The 23,187-nt window shown below is 45.2% G+C and overlaps 1 protein-coding gene across 1 annotated transcript; it reads left to right on the forward strand.

The window, feature by feature from the left end:
• Positions 1-911: 911 nt before the first annotated feature.
• On the forward strand, positions 912-22,975 carry INO80C (INO80 complex subunit C). Its single transcript, XM_067699337.1, has 5 exons — positions 912-1,206; positions 15,706-15,816; positions 16,771-16,882; positions 17,630-17,697; positions 22,627-22,975. Exons 1-5 carry the CDS (start codon positions 1,051-1,053, stop codon positions 22,756-22,758), a joined length of 579 nt encoding a protein of 192 aa, XP_067555438.1. The 5' UTR covers positions 912-1,050; the 3' UTR covers positions 22,759-22,975.
• Positions 22,976-23,187: the final 212 nt, after the last annotated feature.

Here is a 23,187-nt window from a genome sequence, read left to right on the forward strand (position 1 = left end):
AAGGAGAAAAGATGTCAGTAACATCACTACTGGTTTCCTATTCTCTTTCTCTCACCTGTAAGTCATTCTGCAGCCTATTTCCTTCAAGTACCCAGATTCATAAATACTACTTTCCTGTATCAGAACACAGAAGCTTCACCCAATTAATGCAAGGGGTTTTCATTTTTTAATTACTTCATTTAAAAAACACTTATAATGTACCAACGACTTGCAAGGTACTCGTGAACCTGGAAAAGAAAAGTAAGCAAAACATAACTGGCCTTCCCCTTTTAGAGCTTACTTCTAGCAGAAACCAAATGAGAAAGGAACCAACCAATTATAAACCATGTAATTTATGTCACGAAGATTTGAAGAAGTACAGAGTATCATGTGGCAAATAACAAGAGGGAGGGGTGTTCCACTGAAGTTCATAAATAGGTTTTAGCAGATCTGTGAACTGCTGAAATCTGTATGTAAGATTTTGTCTGTGCCTGTATAATTTGGGGGGGGGCAGAAAGGGGAGCTGAGATGCTCAAAGGGGTCCGTGACCCCTTCAAGGTTAAGAACCACTCTACCGTTCAAATCCATCTGGGCACCAGCGTACACAAACTTGTGCGCGACAAGGCCGCGACTAAGGGGAATGCTGGCAGTCTGGCGGTCTGTCTAGTCCACAGAGAATGACCTTACCTTTACACTTAGAGACATCAAAAGCGATCAATCTTCTGACTTAACGTGAGAAGAGACAACGTGGTGATTAACTTTTTAAAAATCCAGTTGTTTTAAAAAGATCACGGGATGTTCTAATCCTCAATCCCTGGGGACGTCCAAGCACGTGCCCGGGCCCGAGCTTGTGAACAGCAGCACTCCGCCCGCCAGACACCCTCCCGCCCGGAAGGAAGAGACAGCTCCGAGCTCCGCCTTTTACATTTGGCCGAGAGAAGTCAACGAAAGCTTTCGGAGTCCAGGCCGGGTTTTCAAAAGCATTAAGACGGAAGTAACGGCGGGCCGGAAGTTCCAGGGCCTGCACTGGGACCAAGTCGGGAGGGGGTAGGAGGAAGACTCGGGGTAGGAATGGCGGCTCAAATTCCAATTGTGGCCACCACTTCCACTCCGGGGATAGCCCGGAACAGCAAGAAGAGGCCGGCCAGTCCTTTCCACAACGGCAGCAGCGCCGGGGGCTATACCGCCAGTAAGAAGAAAAAAGTGTCCGCCTCTGGCTTTGCGCAGGTACGCTGTCACTCCCCTAGTCTGCGCGTTGCCGGGGCGGAGAGCGCGTGCGCCGGGCTGCGGGGCGGGGCACTGGGAGGCGGGGCGCCTCGCGTGGGCGGGGCCCTGCAGTCGTACCTCTTGGGTAAACGCAGGTGCCTGGTGCAAATGAAACATTTTTTCCCCTTAGTTTGCATACGTGGAGTTTGGTTAAAGAATGACCCGCGTTGCATTGTCCATGAGGAGAACTGGGGAGGTGGGGAGGTTGTTATTGCCTTACTAGTAGGGACGCCCCTTCCCGTCGGGGTCGCGATTAGAGCGAGGCTCGGGACTTCTCTTTATGTGAGTTTCAGTCAACCAGAGGTTCTCCTGTCTCACCTTCGTCCATTCTGCAGACATTTACCGAGTGCCTGTGAGGTGCAGAGCGCCCTAATAAACGGTGTGGAGGAACACAAAGATGTATTGATACAGATGATTTCCCTCATCCTCAGAAAAGTGCTTTTTTGACCCTCAGTTTCCCTGTCCCAAAGTGGATTTGGTCTTACCTCATGCGGTTGTTATGAGGATTCAATGAGATCATGGTCCTAAGCTCTGAGCACAGCGCCTGGCACAGACTTCACAGCATCTGGGAGATCGGGGCTCTGCAATTGCTTCATTTTATTTAAAGCAATGAGAAAGCAAAGATGGAGTGTGTTATTTTGTGCTCTCCAACACATGGCGTGGCATCCTAAACCCAGAACGACATTCTAGAGATATTAACTGTCTATGGCTTCCTCCGTCGATAATTGGTAGTGCATTTTTTTCCTTTTAAAATACTTTATTGATGTATGATTTGCATACAGTACAATGCCCAAATCTTAAGAATAGTGATCAATGACTTTACATATGTATCCACCGATGTGGCCACCATCCAGATTAAGATAGAGAGCATTTCCAAGAGCCCCAGAATATTCCCTGGTGACCCTTTCCAGTTAGTACTCTCTTCCCTCCCTGCCAGAGGTAACCAGTACTCTGACATCTCTCACCATAGATTGACTTTGCGTTTTTGAGCAGAATATAAATGGAATCATACAGCATATTCTCTTGTGTCTGTTTGGACTTCTCTGTGAAAAAAATGTTTGTGAGAGTTATTCATTCATTCATGTTATTACCTGTATCAGTACATAGAGTATATTGTGTAAATATACCACAACTGATGGACATTTGAGTTGTTTACAGTTTTTGCTCTTATGCATAAGCTGTTCTGAACATTCCTAAAAATCTGGGTAGATACATGCTTTCATTTCTCTTGGGTAAATGGATAGTAGTGGAATTGCTGGATCATGAGGTAGACACACATTGAACTTAGAAATTGTTAAACAGTATTTCCCAAGGTAGTTGCACTATTGTGCATTCTCAGCAGCAGAGTATGAGAGTTCCAGTTGCTCTACATCCTCAACAATACTTGGCATCAAGTCTTTAATTTTAGCCATTCTGATGGTTGTGTCATGGTATTTCTTTGTTTGAATTTTTGTGTCTCAGATTACTAATGATGTCATCACTATTTAATTTGCTTTTGACCATTCCGATACCTTCTGTGAGGTGCCTGATTTTTTTCTCAATTGTGTTGTTGTTTTTTGGGGTTTTTTTTAATTGTTAATGTATAGGAGTTCTTTATATATTATTGGTTGGGGTCCTTTGCCAGATATATGCATTGCGAGTACTTTCTCCCAGTATGTGCACGGTGCATGTTGATATCCAGCTGTGCTGAGACCAAGGAATGTAGTCAGTACATATTGGGAGGAATGATTGTTTTGACCCTAAAGGTAGCATTGATCATCAGCTCCTCCACAGCAGGCTTCAGAGAGTGGACGAATGCCTTCAGGATGCTGGGAATTCCCAGTAACCCGGCTTGGTGGAAATCACAACTCTGGTGGCCTTAGAGCTCTCAGTGAGGGGACGAGCTGCCTAGGTACTCCCTGTGGGTCTTCTCCATCTCATCAGCCTCAGCGAGTCCTCAGGCTAGAAAGAGAAGGGCATTCCCTGGAAAGGTGAATTCTTTTCTTTGTTCTCCTCTTCCCAGCTGGCATTTAACTAATGAGGTATACAGTTACCTGACTCCCACCCTCAGCATCTCATGAAGAAGGAAAAAAACTTGACTTCTATCTCCAGAAAGGAGTCTTAGCTGTTTTTGTTTTTTTTTTTTCCTGCTCTAACATAGCATTCCATCCTAGTTCCCTTGTCCACAGCAAATGCAGGCATTTGCGCAATGCTGCCCTTAGGGCTGTCTGGAGTCTTCCTGAATCGACCCTTATCTGTGTTCCCTCCTCAGCCTTTCTGTCCCATTTCAATTGAGCTCAGTCAGCAAGAATTTATTTCTGTTATGTCTCCAGCAGTATGCTTAAGACATTTCAAGGGATTATAGCTTGTCCCTGCCATCCCAAAATCCTTCCAGGAGGAGAGAATGACCTACACATATTGTATTAGTTTTCTATTGCTGTCGTAACAAATGACCACAAATTTAGTAGCTTAAGTAACACCTATGAGTTCCTGGTTCTGTAGGTCAGAAGTCCTGGCACAACAAGAGTGGTTTGGTTCCCTGCTCAGGGTGTCACCAAGCTGAAATCAAAGAGTTGGCTGGGCTAGTTTGTTGCCTGGATGCTCTGGGGGAAAATCTTTTTTTGAGGCTCACTCAGGTTGTTGGCAGAATTCAGTTCTTTGCAGTGGTAGGGCTGAGGTCCCTGTCTCCTTGCTGTCGATTTGTCACTGTCCACATTCCTAGCCACATGGCCTCCTCCATCTTTATTTATTTATTTATTCATTATTATTGGGGTCTAGTTGCTTTACAATGTTGTGTTAGTTTCTGCTGTACAATGAAGTGAATCAGCTATATGTATACCTATATCCCCTCCCTCTTGGACCTCCCTCCCACCCTCTCCCCTTCCCACCCATCTAGGTCACCACAGAGCACCCGGCTGAGCTCCCTGAGCTATACAGTAGGTTCCCACTAGCTATCTATTTTACACATGGTAGTGTATATATGTCAATCCCAATCTCCCAACTCATCCCACCCCACTTCTCCCCACCCCGTGTCCACACTTCCATTTTCTACGTCTGCATCTCTATTCCTGCCCCACAAATAGGCTCCTCTGTACCCTTTTTCTAGATTCCACATATATGCCTTAATATACGATATTTGTTTTTCTCTTTATGACTTACTTCACTCTGTATGACAGACTCTGGGTCCATCCACGTCGCTACAAATGACCCAGTCTCGTTCCTTTTTATGGCTGAGTAATATTCCATTGTATATATGTACCACATCTTCTTTATCTGTGAAGCCAGCTGTGGAGAATCTCTTTTGTGTCTAATCTCTCTCACACCTCAAATGTCTCTGACTTCTCTTGTCTCTGACTCTTTAGAGAGCTTGTGTGATTAGGGCAGGCCCACCAGGATAGTCTCTTGTTTAAGATCAGCTGACTTGAGACCTTAATTATATGTCAAATATAAGATATATATTGCAAATCCCTTAAATATATCTCAGATCCCTTCACAGTGGTACGTACATTAGTGGTGCATTTGCTTAAAAATGGGGAGAAGGTGTGTGTACACCAGAGGCCGGGAATCTTAAGGGCCATCTCTGAATTCTACCTATCACATATCTGAAACAGTTAGGAAAATCTCGTCATTTCTAACCATGTCCCAAAGCCGATTATAGGTCTTCTCTTAGTGGTGGGACACAGGAAGATGAGGATTCAGCATAGGTGATGTCCATCAGAGAAGGAGAGGTGGGGAGGGAGAAGCGGGACTCGAGGTGGCCTTTGAGGGGTGGTGGGTTTGGATGGGGAAGGCCTTCCAGAGTCGGCACCGTGTACATGTATGAGTTTGCTCAAGTTTTCATCAGTGAGAAATGAGTGGGTTTTTTAATATAAATGATTGTAGTTCTTGAGTTAAAAGGGACTTTAGAGATCTTTCAGTATCGAAATTTCAGTAGTTTCTGCTATTTTGTGTCTTACAAAAAAGCAGTGTCTGTAAAACTTTCATGGGATTTAAAAATTTATAAAGGACATTTACATAGACATTAGAGTGCTTTTTGAAATTGGTGAAGATAACTCGATGGATTCTTAAGGTGGGTTTTACTTTCCAGAATGTGCATGCTATTTCTAAAGAAAATTGAGTGACTAGATGAAATTTAGAGGGCTTTCTGCTTGGAAGTCCTCAGGGGTTGAAGGGAATATTTTTGATCTAAAAGTATTCTGAGCAAAGCATTTATAGACGTCTCCTTTATGTCAACCCTAGAAAATGGTATTAAATAGTTTAACAGGACTAAAACAATATTGTTTTATTATTCCATCAAGATGAATCTTTAGTTCAACAGAAATTATTGGTGTTTATGCTTGCTAAGTTGTACACATTGTCACAGAATTACAATTCTGTGTTTGGATTTATATTTTCAGTATAAGTAATATAGTTATTGATTAATTACATCATAATCTGGAAAGTGCCATCTCCCATCCATTCTGGTCACGATATTTTGAAAATGATTAGTGTTAACTTGGGCTGGAGAACAGATACACTGTGCTGTGCTAAAGTGAAAGAAGTCATGATAAATAATAATAATATTTAGTGGGCATTTAGTGTGTACCAAATGTTGTTCTAGGCACCTTCTAAGTACTATCTCATTTAATTCTCTGTGAATTGTTATTCTGCAGGTAAAAAGACAGGAGCATAGAGAAGTTAAGTAACTTTTCCATGGTCACACAGCTAACAGGTTCGTAGGGTCAGTATTGGGACCCAGACAGACCGTCCAGAGTCCACATTTTTTTCTCTTGACTGCCTCTCTTAATATCACTCTTACCAGTCTCTACCTTAGAAGATGTAATTGGATCTCTAATGTAACCAAATCCAAGGTGCAGAGAAAAGCTTTGTGGGGGATTTTATTAGCTCAATACAGGGCATTTTAGACTTTGCAAGTGCCTATTCAAGTTAATAAAATCTACAGAGAAACCTAATTGACCTATAGACCGAGTGTTACCTAACAGGCTGATTTGTGATGGTGAAGCAGTTAGCAAAGCATCTAAATAAGTTGAGAGGCAGCAGTTGCTTCTTTAGAAGGTTAGTGCAGAGTGCAGGTGATGGTACAATCTTCTGTAATTGGAGGCATCCAGAGAACACTGGACTGATTTGATGTATTCATCTAAAAAATAATCATTCTACCCCACCTTTTAAAAAAATCATGATAATGTTAGTTTTCTTTTTTCTATTTTTAAAGTGGACACAAAACGTCAGCCAGTCTTCTTCCCCCACAATTATTATAATTTGTGTTTTCTACGTGTTGATATAGTTTTCCAGAAACTGTATTTGGTGTATAACATTGCATGCCCTGCTTTTCACTTAGCACTGTTTTCTTTTTGTTTGTTTTTGGTTGCACCACACAACATATGGGATGTGGGATCTTAGTTCCACGACCAGGGATCGAACCTGTGCCCCCTACCCTGGAAGTGCAGAGTCTTAACCACTGGACCGCCAGGGAAGTCCCACTTAGCACTGTTTCTTGACCCTTTCTCTATGTTGATAGTCTTCTCAAGGAATTAAGTGCTTTTAATTGACTTGATCGAATGTTAGGTTGCATCTCACTTTTTTGGTGTTTCAAGTAACCCTACAGTAACCCTGCAGTTTTAGACTAGGGTCAGGTATTTGAATCTAGACTACTATTAGATAGATGTAACGGGGCATTGGATTCATGAATGATAAGACAGAGGACATTTGTCTCCCTTCTGTGTAACCACAGACAGAAGGCCCCCTTTCAGTCTGAGTCAGGGCCCTGCAGGCTGCCAAGGAGACACGAAGTGGTGCATTTGGGCCTGGTCGGGCGAGCTGAGGCCTTGCTGACTCTGGAGCAGTCCTTTGATGGCGGGCCGGGTTCCTCTTCCTTGGGGCTTAATCAGTTCTTTTCGTGCTGCAAAGAGGGGACAGCCCTTAGGGCCGGGCCTCATTCCTTTCCTCTGATCTCAGGGCTTTTGTGTCTTGGGGCGGGACAGTTCAGCTCCTAAAGTCTCTTAGTGTGAATAATGGTTTAGTAACATGGAAACTATACATCATTTCAGATTGTACTTCACTGCAGCCCAGCCTCACAGACTTGAACCTCCCCTTGACAGTACGTCTCTCCCTCTCATCCCATCACTAACAGACCCGAGCGTCCAGCTTGGCTGAAGCCCAGGGGAGGGGAAGAACGAGGGCGCAGTACCATGGAGGGTGGGTTTAAAGAGGAAAGAAAAGCAGAAAACCCCGCTCAGGGCCCGGAGTCGGGTGTTCTTTTGCATCTGGTCAGAGAGGGAAGCAAGCCTTCACTGTTGCAGAGGGAGCAAGTGGCCCCAGGTTGACGTGGCCTAGCTGGTGTCAGGATGGCATCCTTTCCTGTCCCATCCTCAGCGTGACTCCTCAGCGGGGGTTTGGCCTGCTGATGAGGGAGGAGATAAGGATGGGGTGACCAGACGAACAGGAGGGTTCGGTTGTGGAAGTCAGCGCTTGAGCGCATCACCCTCACCCGCTTCTTGCTGCTGGAGCGGCTGATGCGGACTCCCGACCCTCTCTTCCCATTGCCTCCCGTCCTCTGTCCGCTGGCATGTCCTCTCCCGGGGGCGGGCGCCCAGACCTGCCAACCCATGTGGGCTGCAAGGCACCTACTTTCCTCCGCTGCCTCTGGGGCCGCACCCCTGCCCAAGTCCAGCGAGGTGTTCCTGTTGCATCCCCCTGGGTCTCCCGGGACCTGGGAGCAAACAGCCGACCTCAAAGGATGCCCTTGTTCCCTCCCGGGATTTCACTGTGCACCCGGCGCCTTTGAGCCCCCCACTAGGAGTCAGGGAAGAAGCAGACGGAGAGAGGGAGGAACGCAGGCTGTTCTGGCCCACGAGAAAAAGCCGACGTCCCTGCTGAGGACGGTGGCCTGCAACCCAGGCGTGTTCCATGGGTAGTTCTGGAATCACCATAGGAGGCCTTGGGGCCTGGTTCTTCGTTTCCCTCTAGTATCTCCTCTTTGCTTCTGAACACTTCCTTTTGTTTATTTTCTCCCAGATGGAAACAACATTATGTAAGCAGTGATTTTCTTTATGAAAAACTCAAATGAAGTTGAAACTTACAGTGGATCTGGCCCTGGGAAACCTCTTTCACATTCCACCTGTTTTTCCTGAGTTGGCCCTGGCTGGCTTGGCTTTTCTGCTCTGACGTGATGCTCACTGCATAGTTAGCAGGGTTGTTTTTCCCTCTCTCCCTTAACTTAGGCTGCCCTGGAGGCCCAGCCTCCTGGCAGCCCCCACCCACCGGACTGCTCCTCGCCGGTGTCTTGCTGTGCCCTTGTGAATTGTCAGATTCCTGGGGAAAACAGCCCCTATCCTTCTTCTGACACTGGCAGGTGGCCTGCTCACCTCACAGGCCTTCCAGCTAGTGGGCACCTCTTTTTTTTTTTTTTTTTTTTTTGTGGTACGCGGGCCTCTCACTGCTGTGGCCTCTCCCGTTGCGGGGCACAGGCTCCGGACGCGCAGGCTCAGCGGCCATGGCTCACGGGCCTAGCCGCTCCGTGGCACGTGGGATCTTCCCGGACCGGGGCACGAACCAATGTCCCCTGCATCGGCAGGCGGACTCTCAACCACTGCGCCACCAGGGAAGCCCGCCACCACCTCCTGACAGAGCAGGTCCCTGTCACTCTTCTCCATCTGCATGCCAGCCATTGCTTCCTCCCCAGGGCCCGTGGCTCATTCGCTGTTAGGTTGGCAGCTGGCTGTGTGCAGGGGAGGGTCTCACGTGGCCACTGTATTTTTTTAATCCTCTAAATATTTTAGTGTGGATTTCCTAAAACCAAAGGCATTCTCTTACATATATAACAGCAGTACAGTGGTCAAATTTAGGGAATGAACGTTGAAGCGACACTGATACCTCATATACAGACCTTATTCTCGTCCTTTGTCTGGTCCAGGATCCAGCCTAGGCTCACACTTTGCACTTGGTTGTCATGTCTTTTTAGCCTCCTGTCATGTGGAACAGTCTTTATCTTTCATGACCATGACACTTCTGAAGAGCACCGCTCATTGTTTCATAGACTCTTCCTCAGTTCGGGCTTGTCTGATATTTCCTCGTGATTAGATTTGGGTGATACATTTTGGCAGGAGCAGAGAAGGATGCTGTTCCCTTCTCCGCGCTTCATGTCGTGGAACTTGATGTCGATCCATCCCGTTGCGGGTGATGTGTCTGTGAGCACTTAGTAAGTCAGTGTCTGCCAGTTTTCTCCACTATGAGGTTATTGTGTTCCTGTTTGTATTAAAGTATCAGTGTCTTGAGACTGTGTATATCCTGTTTCTCTTCACACTTTTGCCAACCACTTTTAGTGTCTGTTGATGGTTCCTGCCTGCAACAGTTATTATAGTGGTGGTTGCCAAACGGTGATTTTCTAATTCCTTCTTTCCTTCTACAGTTATTAGAATCCTGCTGTGAGCAAGAGCTTTCTCTTCTCTCCCATTTCCTTTGCATTCTTACAATCAGTGTTTGTATTCGTCCATTCTCATTTTGTTCTCTGGGTCACAATCCATTACTAGCCTTCTTCATTCAGTCTTTCATACATTTATTTGTTTGTTTATTTGTAACAGCTTTATTGAGATATAATTTGTATACCGTAAAATTCACGCCTTTAGAAGGTACAGTTCAGTGGTTTATAATAAATTTACTGAGTTGTGCTACCATCACTACTATCTTATTGTCGAATATTTCCATGACCGCCCAAAGCAACCCCCTCCCCATTACCAGTCACTCCCCATTCCCCTGTCCTGCCAGCTCCTGATAAACCCCTCATCTACTTTCTACCTCTATGAATTTGACTACTTTAGGTACCTCAGATAAGTGGAATCATACAATATGTGGCTTTTTGTGTCTGGCTTCTTTCAGTTAGCATAATATATTCAAGGTTTATCCATGTTGTAGCATGTGTCAGTACTTCATTCCTTCTTACAGTTGAATAATACTCCATTGTATGGACAAGCCACAGTTTGTTTATGCATTCATTAGTTGATGGACATTTAGGTTGTTTATGCTTTTGAGCTATTATGAATAACGCTTCTATGACTATTTATATATGGATTTTTGCATAGACATATGTTTTCATTTCTCTTGGGTATATACCTAGGAGTTGAATTTGGGGGTCATATGATAATTCTATGTTTAACATTTTGAGGACCCAGCAGACTGTTGTTTTTTTTATTACATCTTTATTGGAGTATAATTGCTTTACAATGTTGTGTTAGTTTCTGCTTTATAACAAAGTGAATCAGCTATATGTATACATATATCCCCATATTCCCTCCCTCTTGCGTCTCCCTCCCACCTTCCCTATCCCACCCCTCTAGGTGGTCACAAAGCACCAAGCTGATCTCCCTGTGCTATGCAGCTGCTTCCCACTAGCTATCTATTTTACGTTTGGTAGTGTATATATGTCCATGCCACTCTCTCACTTCATCCCAGCTTACCCTCTACCCGCCTGCCCCCCCACCCCGTGTCCTCAAGTCCATTCTCTACGTCTGTGTCTTTATTTCTGTCCTGCCCCTAGTTTCATCAGAACCAATTTTTTTTAGATTCCATATATATGTGTTAGCACACAGTTTCTGTTTTTCTCTTTCTGACTTACGTCACTCTGTATGACAGACTCTAGGTCCATCCACCTCACTACAAATAACTCAATTTCATATCTTTTTATGGCTGAGTAATATTCCATTGTATATATGTGCCACATCTTCTTTATCCATTCATCTCTCGATGGACACTTAGGTTGCTTCCATGCCCTGGCTATTGTAAATAGTGCCAGGAGACTGTTTTTCAAAGTGATTGCACCCTTTTACATTCTCACAAGCAATGTATGAGGGTTCTAGTTTCTCCACATCCTCACCAACACATTATTATGTCCTTGAGTGTAGCCATCCTAGTGGGTGTGAAGTGATATCTCATTGTGGTTTTGATTTCTATTTCCCTACTGACTCATGATGTTGAGCAAATTGTCCAGATTTGGCCAGTGGGAACCTCTTCAAACTGACTCCTATGTCCTTTAATTTACGCCCATCACTTTTCGAGTGCTGTAATGGACTTGAACTGTGTCCCTTCAAGGTTCATATGTTAAAGTCCTAACCCCCAGTATGCCTCAGAATGTTACTGTATTTAGAAATAATGCCATTAAGGAGGTAATTAAGGTTAAATGAGGTCATAAGGGTGGAGCCCTAATTCAGTATGACTGGTATCCTTATAAGAAGAGGGAAAGGGATGGGGTGGGGAGGGCGTGTATACAGAGAAAAGACCATGTGAGGACACAGTGAGAAGATGGCCATCCACAAGCCAAAGAGATAGATCTCATAGAGAACAGACTTGTGGTTGCCAGGGGACGGGGTGGGGGGAGGATGGGTTGGGAGTTTGGGGTTAGCAGGTGCAAACTATTATATATAGAATGGATAAACAACAAGGTCCTACTGTATAGCACAGAGAACTATACTCAATATCCTGTGATAAACTGTAGTGGAAAAGAATATGAAAAAGAATGTATATATATGTATAATTGAGTCACTTTGTTGTACTGCAGAAATTAATACAACATTGTAAATCAACTATACTTCAATAAGATAAAATTTTAAAAAACAATTTTAAAAAAAGAGAGAGAGAGACAGGTCTCAGGAAAACCCAACCCTGCTGACACCTTGATCTTGAACTTCTAGTCTCCAGAACTGTAAGAAAATAAGTTTCTGTTATTTAAACCACCCAGTCTGTGGTATTTTGTTAGGCAGCTCTAGCAAACTGATACAAGTGTTTTCTTACTTTCTGGCGCCACAAGGCTCATCTTGTACTTCCCTGCCCCAGCCCTGGAATCAGCCATTTCTTCAAAGATTACTAGTTCTTGGAGAACAATATTTAGAAACCAGGATCTATACCTGGTGTCCCTATTGTTTATTGTTCCCAGCCATCTCCATGGAAGAGCTAGGAAATGTAGGGGTGTGTGTGTGTGTGTGTGTGTGTGTGTGTGTGTGTGTGTGTGTAAGCACCCCCCATGCTTTGACATCATATAGAATTTAAGAAACTCATGAGGCTAATGATAGTCTATTATATTTACCCCAGTTTTTTTCACTCATTCCATTGTTCCCCTTTTCTTTCTGAAGTTCCCAGTCTTCTGTTATTGTTTTTTTATGTTTTCATAACAGTAGGTGATATCTGGACTTTCCAGTGCCATTGGATATGAGTTTCAGGAAACACTGAGCCTGGATCACTTAATGCCTCTGTATCCATTTCTGTGTTTATCTGTCTGTATATATGTTAGAAACCATGAATTCCTATTGCTGACCTGTGATTTCCATCCAATAGCACAAGGTTCATTATAGCCGCCCCTCATTCCTTATTTGCCTCATCTTAGAAGATGTGTAGTTTCAGAATTATTAACCGGTACCCTTGTGAGAAACAAACCTACCAATTGTTCCTGGTTCTTTTTGCCTCTAACCTTAGGTTATATGGTAAGAATACTATGTTCACATCACTAACGTTATTTCTCCCTTCCTCCCCTTCAGTGTGGTTGAGTTATTCATTCAAACCTCAGTTAAATTGGTTTTTGTTTGTATTCCATTTTCTCTATCTGCTGCCCGATGCTTGCTGGTTGGTTTTATTTATTTATTTGTTTGTATGTGAAACTTTAACATGGTTCAAAAGGTCAAAACTTTACAAATAACTATACTTGGAGAAGTTTACTCCTCTCTTATCCTTTCCCATCTCCCCTTCCTCCCACCCTGTTCCCTTGTGCCCTATAGGTAACCAAGCCCAGTCGTTTCTGAATTATCCTTCCTGTGTTTCTTTGGGTTTGGCCACTGCATCCCATCCAGAGACGATTCCTTACAGTGAACTCCGGAGCATACACATCTCAAATACTGATGCTGGCATGGAGTGACGCTGCGTTGTCTTATTCCTTAACTCCAGTCAGTTAATCAGTCAGTGATTATTTGGGGCTTACTCTGTGCCAGGCACTGGGTTAGATGCAGGGCACGGAAGCCTGGGCCAGATGGTGAAGCAGGTTGTTCTGACCCCCTGTGCCTTCTCACCCTTGGAATCTGTCCCTTCCCTCATCTGCTCACCTCTCTCCTTTGTCTCTCCTTCTTCTGGTCTGTTGTTCCCTGCCTGTTTCACAAAGCTGTTGTTATTTCAGTGACTAACCAAGACTTAAATACTAACTATCAGTCATGTATCCAATTTATGATATTACTCTTACAAATAGTCAACACTAAATAACATTGACAACTGGCCAGAACTACTCAAGCTAACGTTGGTTACTGATTAAATGTGATGGGAAAAATCAAATCTTCCTCATCAGATTGGGTCTCTCAGGACACATGTATGTGCAGAAATACTATGACCATGAAGGAAAAATCCCAAGGGCAATAAAAAGTTGGTTATGTACAAAATGCTAAATCTAATCTTTGTTGCAAAAGTAAAACTGGCATGGACTAATCCCAATGGAAATTTTAGTGGAGCATAAATAAAAATGGAAAAAAATGGAAACTCTTTATGCTTACAGAAAATGACTCCATGGATTCTGGACCAGAAAATACAAAATACAGGAGGGAGGGGTGCAAGAGGGGAGGCTGGAGAGGAGGCCAGGGGGCCAGACTTGTGCCCCAGGGCAGTGGGAAGCACTGATGAGCTGTAATAGGGGAGTTACGTCAAGTTTACATTTAGAAGTGTGTCGCTGAGTGTGCTGTAGAAAACGGAGAGGGCAAGATGTGTGCTTCTGAGGCCCTCCCCTGAACCCCAGAGCTGAGGAAGGGCCAGATAAAGGCAAAGGACTGGGGAGGGAGGGGAGGATAGGAAAAGAAAGAGAGAGGGAACTGTAGCTATAGATGGTGGGAAAAGGTTGCGAAATTGGAGGCGTCTTAGTTCTTAGAGAGCTAGGCCTTGGAGGGGAGAAAAGTTAGGAAAGACCGTGAATAGGGGGAGGATAAGGTGAGGGGCAGTCCAGATAGAAGAAGGGTTGTGGGCAGAGGAGAGGGAGCACATACCCACAGGAGAGACCCTGGAGAGGAGTCTCGGAAGGTGTGTGAGAAGAAACTGTTCGGGGAACTATTGCAGCAGGGTGGGTGGTCCCTGTCTCCCCCACCCCCCAGAACTCTCATACACTCCTGCTGGGAGTGTCAAAGAGTGCAGCCGTTTAGGGAAATGATCTGTCAGTTTCTCATAAAGTTTATTCACCCTATAACCCTTTCCACTAGTAGGTATTTACCCAGGAGAAGTAAAGACACATGTCCACATAAAGACTTGTACAGAATGTTCACAGCAGCTTTGTTTATAATAGCTGAAGACTGAAAATGACCCACATTTCATCAACAAGAAAATGGACAGACACATTGTGGTACATCCATACAGCGGAATACCGCTCTGCTGAATGGTATACAAATTCTGTGAGACAATCTACCAATCTATGCAGCGACATGGACAAACCTCAGAAACTTTATGCTGAGCTAAAGAAGCCAAACACAGCAAACAGTACATGCTGTCGGATTCCACTCATATAAATTTCTAGAACAGGCCAAAGTAACGTGGTGGAAATAGAACAGTGGCTGCCTGACGTTGGAAGGTATTGACTAGGAAGGGGCATGAGGGCACTTTCTGAGATGATGGAAATATTCTGCCTCGTTAGGGACCTGGATTACACAAGTGGAAGCATTTGGCAAAACTCATGAAACGTACACTTAAGATCTGCACATTTCACTGTATATAAATTATATATCAATTATAAAACAGTCTATTGCGGTCTGGGAAGATTGGAAGTAGCATTACAAATCAGAAGTGATGTCTTCCTTTGGCTTGTATTTTCTTCCTGATTCTTGGCTTCAAAGGTTTTTTGTTTTAAAGTGCATTAGCCTGCTTGTCAGGGCGCTCTCTGCCGCAGCCAGGTGACCGTGGCCCCCAGCCTGCTCTCCCTTTATTCTCCGTGCTCAGAATGCCCACAACCTGTTGTGCCCTTACGCGTACCAGCTCCATCCTGGGTTCTCCAGCCAATGAGACCCTTAAAGGGGCTGGACCTTTTTTGTCTTAATGTTTCAAGACACAATTTGACAAGATGGGCAGGAATAGGGGCCATGTGGTGTCACGGAGATGGTGGGGCCTTTTGGAATTGCCTCCACCTGGGTTTGAATCCAGAGGTAATCCCTGTGTGGCCTTGAACCCGTATACCTGAGCCTCAGTTTTCTTCTGTGTAAACTGGGGATAATAGCACCCATCTTGTAGTAGTGAGACACCTGTGCTTGGCACTCAGGGGACAGGAAGCCTGGCGGCTGGGGTCCTGGCTGCCTCTGCTGTGGCTTCTGCACAGCGGGTGCTGCTTCCAGGCTCTCCCCCGGTGCAGGCCGCCCGCTGGGGCTCTGGGCGCACCGTCTCCCCTCGCGTGTCCGGTACTGTCATCTTACGTCTTGTTGAGAGCTGAGTTAGGAAGCTCAGCTAAAGGACGCTGACCTCGTACTATTCTTATTATGTTTTAAGGGTATCAGCATGGAAGGCGTGAGTGAGAATAAAATGGTGCCCTCCGATTTTAGCACAGGACCTCTTGAAAAAGCTGCCAAACCTTTGCCATTTAAGGATCCCAACTTTGTGGTAAGCATCTAAGGTGTTTTAGAAATAAAAACCCAAGCAACTGTACCTCGGCCCCTGATCTTGCTGGGCCTGCAGCCCAGGCAGCACTGGTGCCCCGTCTCCATCAGCCCAAGTCACCGCCTCCTCCACTGTGGGCTGTTGTAGGAGACGTAGGGGCAGGAGAAGAAGGCCCTTCCTGTTGACCTCCCAGTGTGCCAGCTCCCAAGGATTTTGGTGTCCTTTGTGGAACTCATTAAAGGATACCATCTTGAGAGTGGGTCACTTCCACGATGATTGCTCACCTTCCTTCTTCATAAGATTTAGATGAGGCTTGAAATAATTAACTGAAAGAGGAGTGCTTGAGGGGTAGGATAAATTACATGATTCAGATTATACCATTGAAGTTTATTTTTCATTAATTAGCTTTGAAAATACAGCGTTAACAGTTGTAACAGATTTTTGTATTCCTTCCATTTTATTTTGTCATCGTCATAAGACAACAAAGAAAAAAAAATTCCAGAAGGCTTGCTGTGCCATGATTGAGGCCTCCTTGGGTTTTCCTGGAGCACCAGTAATTTACAAGGTGGAGACTGGCCCTCAGAAAGGAGTTTGGAGATGTGGTCATGAGTTTAAATCTAACCCTGTAGTAAATTTAAAGTAGTGGGAAATTCATGAGTGAACTCCATAAAGTAAGACCCAACAAAGGATGTGATTTTCTATGTGCATATAAAAAAATAACCTTTTGTTTCTACTCCGTCACCAACTAACTCATATGTTTTGACAATCCAAAAGCTGTGTTTTTTTATAAGTAAGATTAAAGTGTACGGTGTAATACTTTTTTAAAAAGCCTTAGGGTACACTGACTGCTGATGGAATGAGGGGTTTATTACAGTTATGAATATGCATAAATGTCAGATACTGAAGTGATCATCTCCCCTGATTTCTGTTTCTTCCAATCCGTGTTTTCGCCTCGAGCACTCTGGCCACGGTGGCGCAGCGGCTGGCAAGAAGAATAGAACCTGGAAGAACCTGAAACAGATTCTGGCTTCTGAAAGGGCACTGCCATGGCAACTGAATGATCCTAACTGTGAGCTGACTGGAACCTCCGATGTGTTTATAATGTCAGACTAGGAACTTTCTTATAACAAACCCACATTATTGTGTTTGCATTCACGTAGAAACAATTTTTAGCTTGGGAATTTTACAGTGGCATCCACATAGGGAGATTATGTGTGTATTTCCTCATAGCTGTATTCTGTGTTGAACCTGTGTGTTTGCGTTGTCATGGACGTGTGGGTTTTAGTGTCACTGTTAACATTTCGATCTGCAGCGGTAGTATGTTGCAGTATTTCCAAATCTGTGTTAACATGTTCTGCTCAACTTCCATGGAAAGTACAGGTTCGAACTTCCTTCCATCTCTTGCCCCACTGCACGTCTTTCATGGGGGTGACTCAGACGGGTGACAACTGAACTAGTCAGTTGCCTGGGTGTGGACATTCCGGTGTCTGGATGCTCAGATCCAATTAGCGGGTTGTTTGGCATCTCATCACATCAGTCCGTGTAACTGGAGACAGTGAAAGTAGCTTGTGGGCAGATGAGCTTTCCCGTGGTTCTGCTGGAGGGGAGGGTCCCTGGGGACAGGGCAGAGCAGGATCTGGAGCCTGCACTTGGTCTATGACATCCTGCATTATTTCCCCAGAGAATTCTCTGAGTACTGAATCGCAAAGTAAAAAGTTCAGGAATATTATCAAGCAGTATTTTAGGGAAAAAGAAAGGGAAAGGGTCTGAACTTTTTAAAGCCAGTTTAGTTATTTTCTTTTTTTTTTTTCCCCAGACTTCAGTATTGATGCTCCTCCGTCCTTTAAACCAGCTAAGAAGTATTCTGATGTTTCAGGTCTTCTTGTGAGTATAATTACATCTCTGTGTCTTACAACATTGAACTGAGAAGGAGATTTCACGGTACTGTCTATTTAGAAGGTGTTGGATATTGACACTGGTCCTGCCGGAGCCCGTGTACTCTGAACAGGTAATGGGTTTGTGCGGAAGCATTCACTCAGTTATTTAAGAGTGGCTGCAACCTGGGGCACCCATGTGGGCAGCCTGGAGCGAGGGTTGCTCCCGAAAGCAGGAGACCTGAGTGTTAGTTTCCCATCCTCTGCTTGTTAACTATATGAGAGAACGTGAAAGAAACAACCATTTCCCATTTTTATTGCTGAAGTTTAAAAAAAAAATCCTGCAATTTAGAGATGATTGTATTGGGTTGGCCAAAAAGTTCGTTTGGGTTTTTCCGTAAGATCTTATGGACAAACCTGAACAAATTTTTTGGCCAACCCAATACTTAAAAAAAAAAAATTAACCTTCTTTAAAGAGGCACTATGGTAGAGATAGTGATTGTCAAATTATTTTTAAGCATCAGAATCCCTTTTCCAAACGAAATCTTTTACAGAATCCCCTGGAGCCCACCTGCCCACTGTGACCCCGTGTGGATCTGGTCCTCTGCCCTTCCCCCCACTCCCCACCCCAGGGACCCCTACGGTGCTTCTAGGGAAAACAGTTTGAAAACCAGCAGTGCAGTTGGACAAGTGGGACTTGGGTAAGTCCCCGAACCTCAGTGACCCCAGAGAACCTCGTTTCCTTGTTTGCAGAATGTGGATGAAGTGTGGAATTTTCTGCTCGCTTTCTTCATCCTTTTTCATTATTATTAAATTTGGAAGATGGGCTTCTTTTCATAACTGTAGAAATAATGAGACACCTCACTTTTTGAAGCTCATATACATCATTTAAATGCTTTACCTTTTTATGAAAATGTGTGCCTCCAACTTCTGTAGCACACTAAATTAATGATATTGGGAAAGATTTTTTATTATATTTTTGAAAATAATGTTAGTTTTCCTCTCTGAGTTAGTCATATGTTTTAGCTTTTCCTCCAAAGAGCACACACTCTTCAGAGTACTACAGACTTTTTAACATAGACCTTAAATATAATGATTCTAAAAAACAGGGAGAGCAGAAGCACTATAAAGTGATGTCTGTGTGTGTATGTGTGTGTCTGTGTCTGTGTGTCTGTGTTGGGTTCTTCTTTCTGCATCCATTCATGGGCATGTATCTTTTTCGAAAGGTCCCCTGAGGGGACTTCCATTTGAGAAAAATATTGTAGTCTTATGCTATCTCTTGTCTACTGCCTGAAAATAGTTGCCTCATATATTTGACCCATTTTAACAGTTGTTTATGGAAGGAGGGCTCATCTGGCACAAGTTATTCTGTTATGGCCCAAAGTGGAAATTTCTCCCTGTACCATTTTGTGCTGAGCTTGTAGAAGCCATGGTTTATGGCCAGACTTGGAGGGTGGCCCCTTAGAATGTAGCTTTATCCTCACCACTATCAGGCAGCTCATCTGCTAGTGGAGTGGTTTTCACACACTAGGAGGCATGAACATCATTTTGAGAAGCATTGTTCCAGGCCCATTTATGCCATTGGCAAAGGACTTGTCACGTTATACATAACTAACCTATTGCCCCACTGTGTGTAAGAATTAAGACATTCTGAATAAACAAAGAACTCTACCAAATCATTGAAAGACAATCCCATAGAAGAATCAGCTACAAGAATATGAACAGACAATTACAAGGAGGAAATACAGATGACCAATGAGCAGATGTTCAATGATAATTAGGAAAAAGACTCATCAGGTAGGAAAGAAATGAAGACATTTGGTTATATGCCTTGTCACCAACATAGACAATGGACATCCTCCTACATGGCTGTCTTGAGGTGGGAGCCACACTGGTACACATTCTCGGGAAAACGATTGGCACTACCTATCGAGACAAAAAGGTAGAGGCCTACGACCTAGCAATTTGCCTTCCAGCCAGCTCCCTAGAGAAATATTGTGTACAAGGAGCTTCATGCAGAAGTGCTTATGAGAAAATGTGTTAGCAAAATATTGGAAACAACATAAAGTTCAACCAGTGGGGTAGGGCTGGGGGGTTCATACTATTCTGTGAGTTTGATGTATAGGTAACAACATGGGTAAACTTCCAAGATGTGGTGCAAAGCAGGATAAGTAGCATGGTACCACTTCAGTAAAACTCAATACACAGTCACAAAAAATACTGGGCACTTCTCTGGTGTGTTTGTATGTGTGTGTGAGGGTATATTTATAAACAAGGTCTGGAAGGGTGCCCACCAAGCAGCACTTTCCTCAGGGGAAGACAAAGGACTTCTGGATGGTAGATGGTAGTAAAAGGACACTTTAGTCTTATTTGCAGTGTTTTCTTTTTTTTAGAGGAGAATATGTTCACCTGTTACTTGTATAAATTAAACTTACGTAATTAAAAAGTAAAGCCGGGGGCTTCCCTGGTAGTGCAGTGGTTGAGAGTCCGCCTGCCGATGCAGGGGACACGGGTTCGTGCCCCGGTCCGGGAGGATCCCACATGCCGCGGAGCGGCTGGGCCCGTGAGCCATGGCCGCTGAGCCTGCGCGTCCGGGGCCTGTGCTCCTCGACGGGAGAGGCCACAACAGTGAGAGGCCCGCGTACCGCAAAAAAATTAAAAAATAAAATAAAGCCGGGCTCATGTTTACACTGACCCATCTGTTCCAGCCAGTGGCCATTTCCCCTGTGTTGGGGCCTGGCTGGAAGGGATGCAGGGTCACACCTGTGTTTAGCCCTTGTTACCAGGCTCTGGGTGAGATGGGGGAGCAGCATATACTGCCTGTCCCCCTGTAACAAGGGAGGCGTGAAAAGCCGTGTGCTGCCTGCCCTCTGGGCAGGGGGCCTTTGCTTCATTCAGGCTGGTGGGACGGAGCCCAGAGGAGGGCAGACCGCAGGAGTCCAGTTCTTTACTTGTTCATCTCTGAGGTGTCACCCAGCCTCCTTCCCTCTGTTCAGAATACTAGGTCAGGTCTGGTCCGTGCAAGTTTTTGTTTGACCTCTTTGTTGGTGCAACAGTTCTCTGTATTCCACATTATTTGTTCAGCAGCCTTCTTGGCAGTGAGGCCTGAACTTGGGCTGGCGGGCTTGGCACAGTTTGGTGGTGGGAGTGAGGCAGCCACAGAGATGGAACCGGGCCAGGGCTGGTTCATCCATGGAGGCCAGATAATCAAAGCCAGATGCACATGCCTGCACCCCTGCTCGGAACTGCAGGGCAGCTCCCCTGCCAGATAGTACATCTAACTGCCTCATGGCCAGGAGCCCTCAGAAGGGACCTGCTGCTGTTTTTCCAGTTAAGCCTTCCTTTATATGAGTGGCATGAAAGGAAATGTGGTACAGAAACGCAATATCTAGATTAAGCCAAAGGATCAAAGTTCTGTTTTAGATAGAACTTTAATTAATCTTAGCTTTTTAGGAATAATCTCATTTTCCTAACACACAGACCTCAGATACCTTAGGGAGATCCCCAGTGATGGAACTGAAGACTTTTCAGAGCATGAGAAACCCATGACTAAGTTCCCTTCAGCTTGTTGCTTCTTCACCAAGCCTCCCTCCCTCCTTAGATCCCAGCGCGTCTGGGTCCATGCAGAGACGACCAGCACTGGTGCAAACAGTCCACACCTGAGTAATTGGCTGTTACCGGTCTAGATGTTAATGGCATCTTTTATAATTTTTTAAAGGAGCTCCAAATGACTCACCCTCATGTTTTCTGTTTCAAAATCTGTAGGAGCCATGTGCCTTGAGGTAGATAGTAAGTGAATATTGTCTCCACTCTGCACGTGGGGAGAACAGACCAAAAGAGAATTTTGATATATCAGTGGGAAACAAGTTCTCTTTTCTGTGTCTCCCCATCGTTCATTGGTTTGTTCATTCACTCATCCCTCATTCATGGTAGCTGAAGGCCCACTGTGCGCTCTGCATCGCACTAGGACTCAGTACAGCCAGGATCCAGTGATAAGCAAGCCACGGGGTTCTTGCCTCGTGGAGACTCACAGCCTAGACTTCAGGCAGAGTCCCACAGATGATAAACGTAAGAGCAACAGAGGTAAGCATTCCACCGGAGACAGGGGTACTGAGGTGAACGTGAGGATAGGGTCCTGACTGCCTGTGGGCAGATAAAGCGTCCCCGATGATGCGACTTCGGGATGAGCGGGCGGTCACTGGGCAAGGAAAGGGCAAATGGGCAGGACGGGAGGGAGGCGCTTAGAGCCGGGGTGGTTGGAACCGGACGGTGGGGACACGTGGCCGAGGCAGAGGCTCGGAAGGGGGGGCCCAGGCAGGGCCTGAGGAGCTGTGCTGCGGACTTGGGCCCTTGAAAGGTTTCACGAGGAAAGACATGATCGGAGCTGCAGGTTGTAAAGATGCCCCTGGCTGCAGGTGTCAGATGGCAGCCCTTTCCAGTGGAGGAGCGTGGGTGGCCATTCCGGCACTGCAGGGTAGCCCAGGGAGCCATGGAAGTGACCTGGGGGCGGTGAGGGGGAGCAAGAGAGCAGCGCACTGGGAGTAGGTGGTGTGGGGACGGGGTGCCCCCCTGCCCCGGCCTTGGGTGACAGAGCCGGAGCATTTGTTTGAAGCAGGTGGCGTCTGAAGGCGGGGATCAGGGAAGGATGAATTCGGTTTGGACCTGTTGCTGGTAGCCCTGAGGCACCAACCACAGGAGTCCCGGTGTCTGATGTGGTTATTCACCCTTCCTCCTGTCCATACCCTGAAGCCTTTCTCAGTTCTGGGAAGACTAATGTGTCTTTGCCAAACTGAGCGATTTAGCATTCTTGGTGACAGAGTCAGACGTGATGAAGACATTTTTCAGTTTCAGTAAAACAGAAAAATAATGTTTATCTTGATCTGAAATCTCAACTCTGACAACAACTTTCTGCCCTTCTCTGTGCCTGTCTCTCACCCAGGCCAGCTACACTGACCCCCAGAGCAAGCTGCGCTTCAGCACCATCGAGGAGTTTTCCTACATTCGGCGGCTGCCGTCCGACGTGGTCACGGGCTACCTGGCCCTGAGGAAGGCCACGAGCATCGTTCCCTGAGCCCGGAGAAACGGAGCATGAAGTGGAAAACTGTCTCAAAGGCAGACTTTGGACTCAAGATTTTGTTTTATGGAAACAAACTCATTCTGTCAATCTGGAAATGTCAGTGTTGGGCCTTGGAAAGCATGTTTGGCTTTAATTTAAGGAGGTTTTTGTGTTTTCCCTCCAAGTGTGATATATCCTGTTGAATTAAATTATACTTCAGTTGTTGCCCCAAGTGAAGTTGTTTGACAAGAAAATATAAAATTGTGCTTTTAATTTAACCCAAGTAAGTCCTCAAACTTTTGCTTCAAAGCTGTGGACTCTTGTAACATGTTTAAAGACACGACAGTGGGTCCTGACAATGAGGCTGAATTATTCCTGATCCCGGGGACTCCCTCTCTGAGCATGTTCCAATTTGTCCCTGATCGGAATGCTTGGAGGAGGTCC

The sequence above is a fragment of the Pseudorca crassidens genome, chromosome 12 (genome assembly GCF_039906515.1).
Source record: "Pseudorca crassidens isolate mPseCra1 chromosome 12, mPseCra1.hap1, whole genome shotgun sequence".
In the NCBI taxonomy this organism is placed as follows: Eukaryota; Metazoa; Chordata; class Mammalia; order Artiodactyla; family Delphinidae; genus Pseudorca; species Pseudorca crassidens.